This window comes from Zophobas morio, unplaced genomic scaffold (genome assembly GCF_036711695.1).
Source record: "Zophobas morio isolate AGI-343-1 ecotype UQ-CSIRO unplaced genomic scaffold, CSIRO_AGI_Zmor_V1 ptg000022l, whole genome shotgun sequence".
In the NCBI taxonomy this organism is placed as follows: Eukaryota; Metazoa; Arthropoda; class Insecta; order Coleoptera; family Tenebrionidae; genus Zophobas; species Zophobas morio.
Window position 1 is genome coordinate 2,432,350 of NW_026972127.1, and position 15,196 is coordinate 2,447,545.

At 34.3% G+C, this 15,196-nt stretch overlaps 1 protein-coding gene across 2 annotated transcripts; it reads left to right on the plus strand.

Moving 5' to 3' along the window:
• Positions 1-1,594: 1,594 nt before the first annotated feature.
• On the plus strand, positions 1,595-11,437 carry LOC135133701 (modular serine protease-like). Of its 2 annotated transcripts, XM_064062180.1 has the most exons (16): positions 1,595-1,708; positions 1,764-1,957; positions 2,005-2,214; positions 2,267-2,425; positions 2,481-2,605; positions 2,653-2,835; positions 2,888-3,050; positions 3,098-3,296; positions 3,348-3,446; positions 3,509-3,699; positions 10,117-10,326; positions 10,379-10,531; positions 10,582-10,703; positions 10,755-10,916; positions 10,966-11,122; positions 11,179-11,437. In XM_064062180.1, the coding sequence occupies exons 1-16, from the start codon at positions 1,599-1,601 to the stop codon at positions 11,370-11,372; spliced, it is 2,631 nt and encodes an 876-aa protein (XP_063918250.1). In that variant the 5' UTR covers positions 1,595-1,598; the 3' UTR covers positions 11,373-11,437. The 2 variants fall into 2 exon arrangements, with proteins under 2 accessions (XP_063918250.1, XP_063918251.1); XM_064062181.1 differs by lacking the exons at positions 10,966-11,122; positions 11,179-11,437 and having other exon boundaries at positions 10,582-10,722; positions 10,778-10,910.
• The last annotated feature ends 3,759 nt before the right edge of the window (positions 11,438-15,196 follow it).

Here is a 15,196-nt window from a genome sequence, read left to right on the forward strand (position 1 = left end):
AAGATTCCAAAATTTCCAGTGGTTTGAAAGATTCAGAAAGTATAAAAGCTTTCAGGGATTACATACACTAGAAATTGCGAATGGTAAAGACACTTAAGATTCTAAATAAACTAAAGTTCTAATGTTCTAAATATAAAACAAATCCAACAAAATCTTAAAAATTTTCAAAAATTTGGGGTTACTAATGATCCTAGGCAGAAATTTTAGGCTTATTAAAACTCCTAGTAATTTTCAAAGTGTTCAAAATTTCCATAGATTGGAAAGACCCTAACGAGTCAAAAGCTAAAATTATGTTTCGAATACCTTAAAGATTTTAAAGGTTCTAGAGAAATTCCCAAAGCCAAAGATTCTAAAACTGGAAATTTTGTAAAATGTGGAAATTCAGGTCATTTTGTGTACTTTCGAAAATTTAAAAAATTGGGCTAATCTGGAAAGCCTGAACATTGTAGGAATTTTGAAAATTTTGCAAATACGAAGATTCCAAAAAATTAAAAGAAAATAAAAAAATATTAAATCTCAAAATTTCAAAAGTTTAGAAAATCTTAAAATTATAGGTATTCTAAAAATTACAAAGTTTCCAAATGTTTGAAATATTTAAAAGGTTTCAAACCTTTCACAATTTCTAAAGACTCGGCACATTCTAAAAATCTTGAAGTTTTCATACACTAGAATTTGCGAATTGTAAAGACACCAAAGATGCTAAATAACTAAAGTTTTAGGTCCTAAATAGAAGAAACATCCAACAAAATCTTAAAAATTGTAAAGACCTTGGAAGTATTGATGTTTCTAGAAATTATAAAAATTATAAACTTTATAAAATTTCTAGTAATTCTCCAATTTTCCAAAAATTCTTAAAACTTTAAGGCTTCTGAAAACTCTAAGGTTCTAAATACGCTAAGGGTCAAACATTAGAAAGGTTTTTAAAATTCTGTCCCAAATATCTCAAAGATTCTATAATTTGTAAAAAACGCATGAACTTTTAACATGACAAAAATTTTAAACATTCCAAAGACTCTAAACAAAGCAAAAATTCTAAAAATCTACAAATCGTAAAAATCTGGAGTATGCTTCCTTTAATTTTTATAAATCCTACACGTATTAGGGGTCTTGAACACCCTAATTATTATCTTATACATCTCAGAGATACTAAAGTTTCCAAAGATTCCAAAAATTTCAAAGATTTAAAGACTCTCGGGGTATATTAATTTTAGAAAACCTGGAAACACCTAGAAAGTGTGAAAAATATGTACTCTTATTATGTTTAAGGTTACTTAATTTTTTTATCAATTTTCTAGAGTTATTTGGTTTCTGTAGTTCGTATTTCTTTCTGTTGAAATCAATAAATATTATTGTTAGTATTACTGTACTGTTGAACATTGAAATGAAGATATCATTTAAAAAATAAATACACCGTCAAAGATAAATCTACGTTTACGCATTGACTTCCAAATCTGTATTTTTAAAAACAAATTCGCACCAAGAAGATAAAACATGCTATAATAATAAATACTAATAGAGTGACCTCCTATAAATGTTATCAATTCGTTTTATTGCCTTTATGTGTTTCCATTCTAAGTTGAATTTGCAACAAAGTGACAATGTGTAGTGTCCTCCAGGTTGTAGTGAAAGTTATTATATTACATAGTTTTCTTTTAGTAAGTAGTTCCACTTGTAATAGTAACCACACCAGAGTACCACGCAGCAACAGGTAACATTACGCTACAAAATAACCTTTCGTGATGAATCCAACCTTTTTTGCCCAGCTGTACTCTTCCACAACACCCACAATTTGGTCGATGGACCATCTACGACGCTTCTACCCAACTGTCTCCTGGAAAGTCAGTACCAGAACGAACAATCTTAGAAATAAGTTGCAACAAGAAATATAGACTAGACGGTGATGATTTCACTACTTGTATCCGAGGGACGTGGAAACCCGAAATTGGACACTGTTTACGTAACACTTCTCCATATTAAAAAATTTTTCTTGAAAAACGTTTTCAGAGACGTGCCCCACGATAAGCAACACTTTGGCGATGACAGTAACTTGCAGCCGTAACTTCCAAACACTGAAATCTTGTGCCAATGTTTTTGACAACACAATGGCTCGCTTTCATTGTGCTCGCTATTTCGAGTTCCAGACTCTGGAGGCAGGCCCGGTTCGACTGTGCTCCAACGGGAACTGGGTTGGGAGTTTACCCACGTGCGTACCCAGTAAGTTTTGACGTAAATATTGTTACGCATTTTGACTTTGCATCATTTTTAGTATGCGGCCAACCGTCTCCTGTAGTAGATCCTACATTAATTGTTGGAGGAACTGAAGCCGAAAGAGGCAAATATCCATGGCAGATCGCTTTGTATGACGCTAAGAGCAAAATCTTACTTTGTGGTGGGACCCTATTGAATCAAAGAGTCGTCTTAACAGGTAAAGTTATGCATCAAAGACGCAGAACGATTATCATCTCGTGATAATGTTGTAGCGGCACATTGTATAACAGATGGTAAGGCTCAACTAGCACCAAAAGAAAATTATATAGTGGCAGCTGGAAAATATTTTCTGCGGTACGATCATCCCGACGATGCTAACAACACACAGTTTTCTTCTGTAGGTTACTATGCGTGCAAAACTGTGACCCTTGTTTTTATTCTTAGGTACTCGAAATGTTTATTCCGGTGAGGTATAAAGGACACGCTCGACAGTATGCTGACGATATTGCGATTATAATCACGACACAAATCTTTGATCTTTCTATCAACGTTCGACCTATATGTGTCATATGGGAGATGTCACGATATAAAGAGCTATTAGACTCTACTAAAACAAAACGTGCTTATGTAATCGTGGTTTGTATTAGAAATTTGATTTTGAGCTTGCAATTTCTTGTAGGTGAGCGGTTGGGGTTACACTCGTGAGTTCACAGGTCGTCCTGATGTTCTCAAAGAGTTAGAAGTTCCTCTCATTAGTGATCAGCAATGCATTGAGGGACTACCCGAAGACGATACCGAATATGTGACTGGCGATAAGTTCTGTGCTGGTTTTTTAAATTCAAGTACTCATTTTAATGTCTTGGAATCACAACTAAGGCTGAAATTTTAGGTACTTCTGTGTGTAAAGGTGACAGTGGTGGAGGTCTAGTAACCAAACGTGACAAACGCTATTACATTATTGGAATTGTGAGTCTTTCACCTCGAGGAAATTCACAACATGGTGGCTGCAACAGCCAACTATACACTCTTTATACCAAATTTTCCTCCCACATTGACTTTGTACTAGAGAACGAAGCCAAATTTAGACCGTGAGTTCTAAAACCTTAATAAGTAAGCTCTTAACTCGTTTTTAAATGTAGTCGTTTCGATTGTCCAGTTATTTCGGATTGTAACAATATCACACTGACTACGGAGGCGCCACCAACAACAATTGCAACAGTTACAAACTCGTCAAACGGGTAAAAGACACTTTTGGTTCAAGGGATGGTATTTATAATTTTAACGATTTTAATTTGAGTAGTGGCTGCATTTTACCGAATCATCCAGAATTTGGCAAATGGAGCGTTCCCGGATCAAAGACACTTCAACCTGGAGTGTTAGTAGCAACAGGAACTCGTCTCAACGTACAGTGTGACAAACATTTCAAACGTGAAGGTCCGCGGGTGATAAGTTGTAGGAACAGCAAGTGGTCCCGGGTTCCAAAATGTCTGAGTATGTGTTTTTCTTATGTTGTTATTGTAGTGTTGACGAAATTAATTGGTTTTGTTTTGATTAAGATTTAAAAAAAAATCAGTATCCCTACAGAATGCCTTGACGTATTATGTCGTTTTTAAGAGTGTCAAGTTAGAAAGATATATACAGGGTTGCTGGAATGAATGGAAACGGTTATATCTTGAGAACCAATTGTACAAATCACCTGAAATTAATATCCGTTCACGATCTTTATATAGTAGGGTTGGCCATGAAAATCTAGTGAGTTTGTTGGTATTCGATGCAGAAGAATACAAATTCCCTGAACTTTCTATAAATCGCCCACACTTCTTAGAAATCGAAATTTCGACCTTTGTGAACAGCCTATTTCCATATCTTCCAACTTCTTTTTTCACTTTTCTAAGATTACTAAAAGGGTTGGTAGAAGACAACCAGCACTAGTGCTCTAGTGCTTTGATGGGTTTAGCTCTTCTGAAACATTTTTCCGGTCTTAAATTGAATGATTTATCTATATAGCCATTACTAATGCTTAGATAGTGATGTTTTTAAATTTTGGTACCCTCTTGATAAAATTTTCGCCACAGGTGATGTTCCCACCTATGAGAAAAAAATAAAAAAATACAGCGTATTTTTACATTACAGAAAATATGTTCGAGACCCTAATAGTTACTTTTTCGACAGAAAGATCGGGCCTGTCTTTTCGAAACTGCAAAAAACATCTTTTTATTGCAATTTTTTGTTGCAGTAAAACTATTTTAGACATTTTCTTTTTAAATAATGTCACAATGACAAATTATCTATGCTGACAAAATTAAAATATTTGTTTGCTTGAATAAAAAATTGCGTCTAATAATTCTGATCTAATAAATGAAGTCCCTGAATTTTTTCAGAATTTTTAGACGAGATGTTTAAAAGTGAAAATTTTCCAATGGTCCCCCCTTCTTCAAATTTCGCCGAAATTTTGACATTTTCGAAACCTAACTGAGTACATTTTCTTGTAAATTTCGAGTCCTAGAACTCACTTCCGGCCTCGATTCTTTGATAGCTGAAACCGTTTTTCCAGAATCGAAGGTTGAAATATCGAAATTTTTGAAATTTCGGTAAATTAGGCATTTCGTGCCGATTTCTTCGAAAATGTCGATCCGCGACCATCAACAGGCCATGTTTTTGGGATCAGCACGTCGAGATCTACGTCCCTGATTTTTTTCAGAATTTTTAGGCGAGATGTTTAAAAGTGAAAATTTTCCAATGGTCCCCCCTTCTTCAAATTTCGCCGAAATTTTGACATTTTCGAAACCTAACTGAGTACATTTTCTTGTAGATTTCGAGCCCTAGAACTCACTTCCGGCCTCGATTCTTTGATAGCTGCAACCGTTTTTCCAGAATCGAAGGTTGAAATATCGAAATTTTTGAAATTTCAATTAATTAGGCATTTCATACCGATTTCTTCGAAAATGTCGCTCCGCGACCATCAACAAGCCATATTTTTGGGATCAGCACGTCGAGATCTACGTCCCTGAATTTTTTCAGAATTTTTAGACGAGATGTTTAAAAGTGAAAATTTTCCAATGGTTCCCCCTTCTTCAAATTTCGCCGAAATTTTGACATTTTCGAAACCTAACTGAGTACATTTTCTTGTACATTTGGAGCCCTAGAACTCACTTCCGGCCTCGATTCTTTGATTGTTGCAACCGTTTTTCCAGAATCGAAGGTTGAAATATCGAAATTTTTGAAATTTCGATAAATTAGGCATTTCGTACCGATTTCTTCGAAAATGTCGCTCCGCGACCATCAACAGGCCATATTTTTGGGATCAGCACGTCGAGATCTACGTCCCTGAATTTTTTCATAATTTTTAGACGAGATGTTTAAAATTGAAAATTTTCCAATGGTCCCCCCTTCTTCAAATTTCGCCGAAATTTTGACATTTTCGAAACCTAACTGAGTACATTTTCTTGTAGATTTCGAGCCGCAGAACTCACTTTCGGCCTCGGTTCTTCGATAGCTGCAACCGTTTTTCCAGAACCGACGGTTGAAATATCGAAATTTTTTTAATTTCGATAAATTAGGCATTTCGTACCGATTTCTTCGAAAATGTCGCTTCGCGACTATCAACAGGCCATATTTTTGGGATCAACACGTCGAGATCTACGTCCCTGAATTTTTTTAGAATTTTTAGACGAGGTGTTTAAAAGTGAAAATTTTCCAATGGTCCCCCCTTCTTCAAATTTCGCGGAAATTTTGACATTTTCGAAACCTAACTGAGTACATGTTCTTGTAGATTTCGAGCCCTAGAACTCACTTCCGGCCTCGATTCTTTAATAGCTGCAACACTTTTTCCAGGATCGACGGTTGAAATATCGAAATTTTTGAAATTTCGATAAATTACGCATTTCGTAGCGATTTCTTCGAAAATGTCGCTCCGCGACCATCAACAGGCCATATTTTTTGGGATCAGCACGTCGAGATCTACGTCCCTGAATTTTTTCAGAATTTTTAGACGAGGTGTGAAAAGTGAAAATTTTCCAATGGTTCTTCAAATTTCGCGGAAATTTTAACATTTTCGAAACCTAACTGAGTACATTTTCTTGTAGATTTCGAGCCCTAGAACTCACTTCATTAGGCATTTCGTACCGGAAAAGTGGCAATCCAGCTTAAAGCAAATGTCAATCAGACTACTGACAGACAAAAAACTAAATCATGAAATCAGTTTATCCAACTTAAAGAAAAAATATCAAAGCCTAGTTTACCATATAAAGATCGTGAGTGGATAATAAAGTATGTAATATTCGTTCGCAAAACTCCCGCACTGTCAAAATGACATTGTGTTGGTATGAGAAATAATCCCCTAAAAGATTTTTAAGTTTAAATGATTACCGCCTTGAATTTCAAATTTTCAAAATTAATGTCTATATAGTATTTGAAAAATCAAATGTTTATTAACAATTTTACATTTTTGAGTTGCTGAAGTGTTGAATCTGTTTAAAGGACTTGTCAGTAATTCAAACAAATTGTAGCACCAGAAGGGTAGAAATGGACAGTAAGGTCAAAAATATATATTATTCAAAAGAAGCCTTCGCTGTCGTTCGTGTGTCATACTCTTTCGTTATTTGAATTGATAAAAATCTTCAGTTAATGTGCTTTTGACATTTTTATTTGAGAAGTTATTTTTAGTTACTAATTTGCCACTAGATTGCAATTTTGCAACATATTGTACAGGTTTTTCGCATCTCACCACTCATGACACTCAGGTCATTTTTTCCAAATCTGACACTGACAGTGCGGGAGTTTTACGAACGGATATTATTTCTACAGTACTTCAAAAAAATCGACAAACTGTCAAAAACATCGACATCGGTTCAAATTCCTCTGTTGATGAAGAATTTCAAATAAATAATATTATCGACATCTTCAATACCTCTTCGTCAGCTTATGAACCAAGAATGTTCATTACGGTACAAATTTTTGGCAAACCAGTTAAATTTGAGTGTGATACCGGCAGTCCAGTCAGCAGTATTTCAAAGAAAATCTTGGATGCATTGAATCTTAAAGTGACTCAAAAATCGAAAATTTAGAAACATAAACATCTATTTTCTCGATATTTTTAAAAATCAAATAATTGGAAAAATTGTAAAATTAAAAAATCGAAAGTTTTTTTGAGTTGCCCAGAGAAATCAAAAATCGAAAGACAGATTAAAAAATTGAAAATTTAAAAGCCGAGATATAGAAAAATCTAGCCGTACTCGCTACGAAAGGAGTGATTTTCGCAAATGATCTATTCTCTAAGAACACAAAGGGCGGGTGGGTGGGGCTAGCACTTGCCAAATAACCTACCCTCTAAGAAAATAAAAGGCTAGTTTTTGCCAAAAAAAACTCATTTTGGCCAATGACCTACTCTTCCAATAAGAGATCTAGCCCCGTCCACCCACCCTTGATTTTCTTAGAAGAATAAGTCATCTGCCAAAATCAGTCTTATCTTGGCAAGTACTAGCCCCGCCCACCCACCCTTATTTTCTTAGAGGATATGCCATCTGCCAAAATCAGTCTTATCTTGGCAACTGTGAAACTGATTTTTGCAAATGACATATTCTCTACGAAAATAAGGGTGGGTGGGTGGGGTTAGTACTTGTCAAGATAATACTGATTTAGGCAGATAACCCATTCTTCTAAGAAAATAAAGGGTGGGTGGGCGGGGCTAGTACTTGTCAAGATGAAACTGATTATGGTAAATGACATATCCTCTAAGAAAATAAGGGAGGGTGGGCGGGGAGCTAGTACTTGCCAAGATAAGACTAATTTTGGCAGATGACTTATTCTTCTAAGAAAATAAAGGCTGGGTGGGTGGGGCTAGTACTTGCTAAAAATAAAAAAATGACAAATTGAAAAATCGAAAAATTATACAACTGTATAATCGGAAAATCAAAAACTGAAATATCGAAAAATTGAAAAAAAAACATCTTATAAAATCGAATTCGAAATTCCAGTTTTCATTTTTTTTTAGTTTTCAGATTTTTCAACTTTTGAATATCTCATTTGATTGACAGTTTTGCAGTTTTTAATTCCAATCTTTTGATTTTTCAAGTTATAACTTTACAATTTCGGATTTTTTTTTTAATTTTTCAAGTTCTCAAGTTAAACTTTTTCCATTTCACGATTTGTCATTTTTCGATTTTTTAATTAAAATTTTGAAAAACCGAAAAATCCAAAAATTGTAAAATTAGAATTTGATTTTCGGATTATACAGTTTTACAATTTTACAATTTCTCATTTATCCGATTTTTCAATTTGTCATTTGTTAATTTTTTAATTTTTTATTTTTAGCAAGTACTAGCCCCACCTACCCAGCCTTTATTTTCTTAGAGGAACAAGTCATTTGCCAAAATCAGTCTCTTCTTGACAAGTACTAGCCCCGCCCACCCACCCCTATTTTCTTAGAGGAAATGTCATTTGCAAAGATCAGGCTGATACTTGCCAAGATAAGACTGATTTTGGCAGATGACCTACTCTTCTAAGAAAATAAAGGGTGGGTGGGCGGAGCTAGTATTTTTTCTTAGAAGAGTATGTCATTTGTCAAAATGAGTCTTATTTTGGCAAATACTCGCCTGGTCTTTTATTTTCTTAGAGGGTAGGTTATTTGGCAAGGAATTTCAGTGTATTTTATACTGTTAGTTTGCTGGCAACTTACATATCAATTGTCAAAAAATCCCATTCTCTCACCGGAACCACTATACAAACGTTCAATTTCGTTCCTGTACAAAACAAATATTTAAACTTCTGGGTTACATACGAATACCTGTTACATATAAAAAGAAGTTCATGTGAGATTTACTTGTCGTTTCTGATTATGGAACAGCTATTATGGGAAGAAGATGGATTCGAAACCTACAGATAAGTCTTCGTGACTTTTATTCTATTTCTACTTGTCAACCATCAATGTCAGAAATTTTCAATCAATTCAGCGATGTTTTTCAACCAAAAGTTGACGAAATTCCAAACTATCAATGCTCTTTATCTCTTCGAGCTAATGCACAACCAATTTTTATAAAGCTTCGCCGAGTTCCTTACGCTTTCCAAGCGAAAGTTGAACAGGAATTAGATGAGTTAGAAAATCAAGATATTATTAAGAAAACTGATCACTCCGGGAAACTTTGTATGTTCCTCCTGAACTCTTTTTTGGAAGAAATGTACGAACCAAGTTAGATTTTATGAGACCAACTGAATTGACATTTTCAAGTGGGCGATAGAGTTCAATCCAGAAATTATTCAAGACATGGATTATGGAAGTATGGAATAATTACAAAATGTATTGATAATCTACACTATTTAGTAGAACTAGATGATGGTTATGTAATTAAGCGTCATTATAATCAACTTCGTTCCTGTAATGTGGAGAAGAAAATGCATATCAACACTGAAACAGGTTTTGGCACTACCTTGGATCCAGAAGTTGATTATAAGAATTCTCCAAACACCAACATTCTGATTCAATCAACGGAAAACACATTAAATCAGGGGCTCATTCAAGAGAAAGAAATTAAGTCAACAAAAGAACATATCGTACCGGCAGTCATTGTTCAAAAAGATGATCAACTTGAACTACTACTACTAGAATTAAGAAACCAGTTCAGAGGTTAATTTTGTAATCTAAATATTTTACTGATTTGAACTATGAAATTAAGGAGGCAAAAATAATATAAAAAATATCTAAACTGTTAAATACACAACACACTGTCAAAATTATATTTTGTAAAAAAGGTTTCCCGTCAATAAATTATTACTATTATTATTACCTAATTTCATTTGATTTGTACAATTTGTTCTCAAGATATTTACACACTGGAGAGAAACAAGAAGTACTCTCGATAGTGATTCTATAACATTAATTTATTAAACCTAATCACCTCTATCTACTCGCAGAAGTTTGTCCAGCAATAGTTAGTACACCAATTATGCAAGTCAAATGCACTTACAAAAGCAAAGAAAGAGAAAATTGTACCGGAGCTGTGGAAGGTACTCTCGCCAAATTTCGCTGTGCTGACTTTTACGAAGACGTGCAGCTGAAAAGTAGACCCCCTCAGATCTGCGTCAACGGGGAGTGGAGTCAGCAAAATCCCCAATGTGTACCAGGTTAGTCTACTTTGTGATACATTATTATAAAACTTAAGACAATTTGTTACAGTGTGCGGGCAAAAACTGGCCACAAATTCAACTACTAATGCGTCTGCCCCTAGCAGCGTAGATTACCCTTGGCACGTAACCATATACAACACACAAAACGAAAATCGAATAATTTGTAGCGGATCTCTTTTAAGTGAAAGAGTCATTCTTACAGGCAAGAGTTGAAATTGTAGTCGAAAATGTTCACACTTTTAATTATTTTAGCCGCAAGTTGCGTCACTGATTCAAAAGGAAATTTAGGATCTAAGGAACATTACGTGGTAGCTGTTGGGAAAGATTACAAGCAATTCAACGACGACAGAGATGTTGGGGCTCAATCGTCTCAAGTAAATTTGTCAGTTAACAGTTTGTCATCTAAGAATTATTATTAATTTTAGGTGCACGCCATTTTTATTTCCAGTGAATACAACCGTGACAGTGGAGACAGTGATATCGCTATTTTAGTCACAAAAAAAACTTTTATATTGAGGAAGAACGTTCTACCGGTTTGTTTAGACGTCGGCCAAAACCACAAACCTCCAAAGAATCAACCAGTTTATGTAAGTTCGGCTCTTTATTAGCTGTAGTCGAAATACAACATCATTGTAGATCAGTAGTTGGGATCGGCGGAACCTCAATTCTACCAGTTTTCTGAAAGAAGAAAATAGTCGTTCTCTTTCTCACTCCGAGTGCAGAAATTGTATGCATAAAGATTTTCATTTCTTTTTAACACCCGACAAACTATGTGTGCCTTGTTTAAGCAATGGTATTTTAAGATGACATTTTTCTTGTTGAAATATAACAATAAAAATTATTTTTTAGAAGGCAGGTGCTTTTACAACCCCGGTAGTGCTGTGGTGTACCAGCACGACGACAAGTACTACGTGACTGGTGTTGTTAATTCCGAATTTGTTAACTTGGATTCAAACCAGTGTGATATTGAGGATTTTATGCTTTACACAGATATTTCGCGTTATATGAATAGTTTTATTTTAACAAAATTGTCTACACATTAAACATAACATGTAGCTTTAGTTAAGTTAGCAGTGGAACAAATATATACCTATATTTTTATAACGAACATTAATTAATTTAAAAAAAAAATACGCTGTAAAATATTTTTTAATTTTTTTTTTCATAGGTGGAAACATCAACTGTGGCGAAAATTTTATCATTTATGGGACTAAAATTTAAAAGCATCACTATCTGGTAAGCGAAAACCAACGGATTTATTTACAAATTATATGTTTCGGAAAGACCTGCAACGACAAATTTGGCAACTTAATGAAAAAAACGAATATTTCACTGTAGGTACTCTTTTGGCATATTCTAGGGAACAGTTGGAATTTGAAGAAGGTCGAACCACATTATACACAATTCTTAAGTCAATGGGTTATAAACACAGGGAAGTAAATGGTCGCAAAATTCTGTGAACAAAAACATGTCGTTACTTTTTTGGGAACATATTTACAGTTTCTAAATTCTTGTGAAAATTTGACTTTCGTGTATTTGGATGAAACATGGATCTGTCAAAATGGTTCGTCCATTCGTCGCTGGGTGCACGAGACTGATCTAAAAAGCAATCCCACCAAAATAAAAGTGAAGGATCAAGGTTTACTATTCTCCACGTGGGTTGTTCAACGGGGTTCTTGGACGGTTGTAACAATTTTTTAAATCCAAAAAATAACGATAGAGGCTATCATAAAACGATGGACGAGACAATTTTTCAAAATTGGGTGGTTAATCAGCTCATTCCTGCTTTGGCAAAGTTGAACTAAAAATGTGTGGTGGTTTTAGACAATGCACCGCATCATTCGGTTCAGTTCGATAAACCACCCATTTTTTCTAGCAAAAAATGTGAAATGCAGGAATGGTTCTTTAAACATAGGGTTGAATTTGACAAAAAATTTTCGAAGAAACAGTTGTGGGATTTAATTAAACCCTTCAGAAACGATAGAAAAAAAAAGATATTTGGTAGACGAGACATTAAGAGAAAGTGGCCATGAAGTTCTTAGATTACCTCCGTACCATTGTCAATATAATCCACTTGAAATGGCGTGGGGATTTTGTAATAACTATTACAACAAGCATATAAATTCTCAACCTTCATTAAAACATAGGGTGGAGAATTTGTGGCTTGAGGCGTTTTCTAAATATACTCCAAGCATGTGGCAAAATTTTTGTAAACATTGTGAAAAACTGATTTTGGCAGATTGGGAAAAAATATGGGAAATCTTTTGTACGAATCCATACCTCCTTTGATTATTTCGCTAGGCGAATCTGATTCAGAATCTGAATTTGAAAATGACGGTGATGACACAGATTTTCATAGCGAAATCATGGAAATGGAGTGAATTGTAGCTTGTCAGGGGGTGATATTTTTACGCATCTTTCGTTCTAAATTTACCAAGGTAGTATGTGAAAAACTACCTGACGTACAACAAAATAAGTATAATTTTAGTTAGATCATCCACGTTGTTACTTTGCACCAAATTTTAAGCATTTTTATTTTTTTTTTTTGTAACTCTTCATGGACTTTGAGAAGGCGTATAGTAACGTTCTTATTAATAAGCGTTTGGAGGTACTTAGTAAAAGCAAATAAAGAGCACTTACGTAAGCATTAGTAATAGCTATATATATTTCAAACAATTTTTCAGTGACGTGCTCCAACGGGAATTGGGTTGGGAGTTTACCCACGTGCGTACCCAGTAAGTTTTAAACCAAAAGTTATTACAATTTTTCGTTTCGTACGAGTGGTGTGGTTAGTTCACGTTATTGTCAAGCATGAAGCTTTTTAACCGTGTGGCTTCCACATTTCCAGGCTTTGCCATGGGGTTTTCCCAGGAATGTTCTTCCACGGGTACTCCTTAGGTTTTAGTGTTATTTGTTCGATCAGACTTTTTTCGTAACTTTAGAATGGACGCATAAAATTTTCTTAAATAAACTTATAGCCCTATGAACAGAAAAATTATATCTCTGTCTGTAATACTGGTGGCATTTTTACTAGATGTGGAACTGAATTATTTCATTCTTGGCTATAATTTAAACAACAAGATAATATGATGCTGTAAAGTCGGTTGTCTGATGTTAAAATCAAGCTACTTTAAATTAATTGTGCCAATCTGCCAAAGAAGTTGTTCAATCTCGGTGTCAAATACCTTTGTAAATCTTGGAGGGAAACTTATTTATAGGAAGTCCTCTAGATAGTGTTTCTATACCATTTTAAATTGCTAAAATTAATTGCCTGTATTTACTCGCAGAACCTTGTCCACCAATAGTTAGCACACCAATTAGGCAAGTCAAATGTACTTACAAAGGCGAAGAAAGAGAAAATTGTATTGAAGCTGAGAATGGTACCATCGCCAAGTTTCAGTGTGCCGATTTTTATGAATACAAGCCGTTCACACGTAGATCCGATCATATCTGCGTTAATGGGATGTGGGATCAGCCTCATCCTCAGTGCATTTTGAACGAACAAACAGCTCGTTTTCTTTCCCATTCTACGTGCCGAAGTTGCACCAAATTACTTTTTCATCCTTTTTTAACAGAACAAAGATCTTGTGTGGCTTGTTCAAACAATGGTAATTAAAGAAAGAATTTTTAAGGTGTTAGCCATACATAAAAAATTTAATTTTATAGACAAGTGCCGTTACGAGACTGGCAGCAGTTTTGCGTACAAGTTCAAAAACAAATACTATGTGTCTGGTGTTGCTGATAGTTTGGCTGGAAAACACCTTACTGGAATACACGAGTGTGAAAATGAGTTTATTACGTTTTACTTTGATGCTATGAATTATATGAGAAATTTAACAAAGTATTCCGAAAGTAAATCATACTCTGGAGAAAACTAACAATGAAATAAATACAGTTCTCTATGAGAAAGCTATTTAATTGTCTTTAGATAATATCTCATACTCAAATACTCAAAACCAATAATCAAAAACGCATTTGGTTACTTTTATAAAAATAAAAAAAAATCGAAGTTTATTTCCACAGCACTTCTTTCGCATCTGAAGTAGGTGCAAATCCAACAAATCTCGTTTCTTTGAAAAATTGTAAAATTTAATTTTACGATGTTTGTTTTGTGATAACCTCTATAAAGTAAAAACCACCGGCATAAATAACAGCACCGTAGCCCCTAACAAACGGAAAAAATGGCCTCTCATAATTAGAGAGCGGATTTATAAGCACAAAAAAATTAAGAATAAGCGCTTAAATAAGCACAACATTTTCAATAAAAAAGTTTTATTTGAAGCAAAAAAACATTAAATAAGCATAACACTTTCATTAAAAAAGTTTTATTTTAAGCAAAAAAGCATTAAAAAGATAATCATATTACAAATCAAAGAACACTTCTTAGAACTTTGGATAAAATATTATTACAATAAGCCTAGAGTTTATATTTTACACACGTATTTCAGTTTTCTTTAAAACAATTTATGATGTAATATGTTCCAAGTTGTCCACTGTAAAATTTTTTCGCCGATCATTTAAAATGTGTTTAAAATTGGAGAATGTGCGTTCAACATCCACACTCGTTGTTGGCGCAAATTTGAATTTTGCAACTAATGTTGAATCTAACTCCAAATTTTCCACCTTCTGCCTTTTAAAACACGAGCAACGTCGGAAAGAACACCCAAACCTGCATTTTTATTTAACACTTCGTCAAGTTTTTGAGATACTCTAGTACCAATATCACCCCTTACTGCGTTTGCTTGTTGTTTAAATTCTTTCACTAAGTTTATGGCATCTACCAACAACATGTTGGGTTTTTCTAACTTTTCTATTACCTCACATACGAATTGATAATTGCTTCTTAGAAAAGCTAGATCTTGTCGCA